Source organism: Vigna radiata, chromosome 4 (assembly GCF_000741045.1).
Source record: "Vigna radiata var. radiata cultivar VC1973A chromosome 4, Vradiata_ver6, whole genome shotgun sequence".
NCBI classification, from domain to species: Eukaryota; Viridiplantae; Streptophyta; class Magnoliopsida; order Fabales; family Fabaceae; genus Vigna; species Vigna radiata.
This window is the reverse complement of record NC_028354.1, coordinates 6,340,083-6,342,409: the sequence shown is the minus strand read 5'-3', so window position 1 is coordinate 6,342,409 and position 2,327 is coordinate 6,340,083. Positions and strand designations below refer to the sequence as shown.

Genomic DNA, 2,327 nt, shown 5'->3' with positions numbered 1-2,327 from the left:
GGCTTTCACTTCTGCATCCCCCAATTTCTTCTGGCTCACCTTAAATATTCAAAATAACTATTTTATTTTAAAACTTGCTATGGATACCTTCAACATTTTAAATAAAAAATAATTTAAAGATTTTTAAAATGAGATCTAAATAAAATTACTGGTAATGGACATTCGTAGATTAAATTAAATTGTAATTAGTTTTAATATAATTTTTACTATTTATATTTAAATTTATATTATTTTTATTTTTAAAGATAAAATAATTAGTATATAATTTTATTTATTAAAACATTTTTTTAATTTACCTTACTAATAAGATAAAATTTTACAAACTTCAAATTTACTTAAAGCTAATATTTTTTTAATCTCTTCGAAATTCATTTACTTATTCTCTTCATATCTTCTCTAACCTAAACTTTACTTCAAGGATGGAAGTCCAAACTACATTGATTACTTTAAAAATCGTTTTCTGTTTGAGAAAACTACAGTGTTTGACAATTGTCTGGTTTGAGAAAACCTTTTATCTATTACAGTGATAATAATTACAAAATTCTACCTTTTTTCACTTTGTTTCCCATTTTCAAATTGTTCATTTTATCATTTTCCATATAAAATTATAAAAAACAAGAAATAACGTTAAAATAACGTAAACTTTTTTGAGTTGTCTGTGAGAACAATGAAAGCAGCAAATGTTTTCAGGAAACAAACATAATATATATCCCACTCATAATACAAAATTGAACTACAAATCACACTAAACGTGGGTGTTTATATTTCTACAAAACTGCAAAACTACAACACTACCATAACCAGCTATCTCGGAGTTTCATTCGATGCTCCGAATCCTAGAAACCAATCACTCAGCATCACATCCTAAGCATTTCAAAACAAACATCATAATTCTTTCTCCGATGTTTGAGTAATGTCTCACGAATGTATACAATATATAATAACATCTTCACTTCCCATGCACATCGTTCAAAACTGATTTTCTCATCTCACCTTTCATGTCTGAACCACATTGAAAAGCCATATACAAAAGTGTTCTTCTAATACTCAAGAATCATGAATTCAAGGTTTCCCAGAATGCATTCTGGAACAGCCAGCAGAGCCTAGAGTCTTGTAGTTGACGAATCTGCTGGGAGCAGAGTTATGCCTTGAACCTTTTGGCAAGCAACCCTTCACTTCTCTTCCTTGCAGGGCTTTCTGCTTGTGATTCAGCTGCGGCTTCACGTAGTTCTCAACTTCGGAGGAAACGAGTGGCCTGGTAACTGTGCTTGGAGCACTAGGAGGAATGATTCTTCCAGCCATGGTTGTGCCAAGAGAGTTGAGTGAAAGGAGAAGGTAAATGGCAAGAAGGGAAAACTTTGTAGTAGACATTTAAATTTTTTTGAAGTTGTAGCTTGATTCTATCACTCTTTGATTTCAGACTTAGAAGAAAGAAGAGGTTTTTATTTATGGTGCAAAGGGTTGCAATCTAAGGGCCTTAAATAGGCACGTGAATAGGTCATTGGTAGGCTATTATATGGGGCTGTGATGAGTTGGCGAGGTGGGTGCACGTTTGGTCTGTGCAGCAAGTGAGGAAGCTCGTGAGTTCATCTTATTGCACCAAACCATTATTATAAATTTATAAACTTGTAATGTGTTTGAGATGACAAAGAAAATGAAAATGTTGTAGCAGTAAAATAATAGAGGTTTTTCTCAAGCAATTGGAGAAGGCATTAATGGCTGCGTAATGGTGTAGTTAAAAGTTTCTTGCGTTTTTTCTTCATGGCGGTTGATGAGTCACAGTAAGAATTGAAGACAATTAAGAAAGTTAGTCGTAGCTCACATTAAATTGGTTGGTATATAATAAGAAAACCAAAACAATCTTCTTTTGGGTTGGTTGCTTTGCCCCCTACCACAAACAAATTCTGAATAAATCCTATTAGTAAAGATATGGAAAACTGCATGATTTTTACAAAAGTTTATTCTCTCACATCCCTTAATATATGTTCCATTTCATTTTCAATAGACTTAAATCACTACCAAGAAAAAAAAAATTCAATCAAAATAACTAGATGGGTCAAACTAGGTCACAATCCGATCTACCACAGGTTTGGACGAGTTGGGTTTGAAAAAATATTGTACTTTTTTTATGTGGGTAAAATTTCAACCCGACTCATTTAAACTCAGCTCATACGAATTGAACCCGTGGTGGACTAGGTTATCCACAAACTCACCTACCTAATTTTATTTTATTAAATCTTAATTTTAATTTTATAAAAAAAAAATTATTATCATTTTTTGTTTGAAAAAATTATTTAAGTTCTCTATTTTCAAAATTAATTAAACAC

The 2,327-nt window shown here is 31.6% G+C and overlaps 1 protein-coding gene across 1 annotated transcript; it reads right to left on the bottom strand.

Annotated features, from left to right (window-relative positions):
- Window positions 1–663: 663 nt before the first annotated feature.
- Window positions 664–1,486, bottom strand: LOC106759045. The gene has a single exon (XM_014642057.2). The coding sequence runs from the start codon at window positions 1,369–1,371 to the stop codon at window positions 1,063–1,065; it is 309 nt and encodes a 102-aa protein (XP_014497543.1). The 5' UTR covers window positions 1,372–1,486; the 3' UTR covers window positions 664–1,062.
- Window positions 1,487–2,327: the final 841 nt, after the last annotated feature.

Coding starts and splice junctions, on each gene's coding strand:
- LOC106759045 (XM_014642057.2), bottom strand. CDS start 1,371: ATGTCTACTACAAAGTTTTCCCTTCTTGCCATTTACCTTCTCCTTTCA.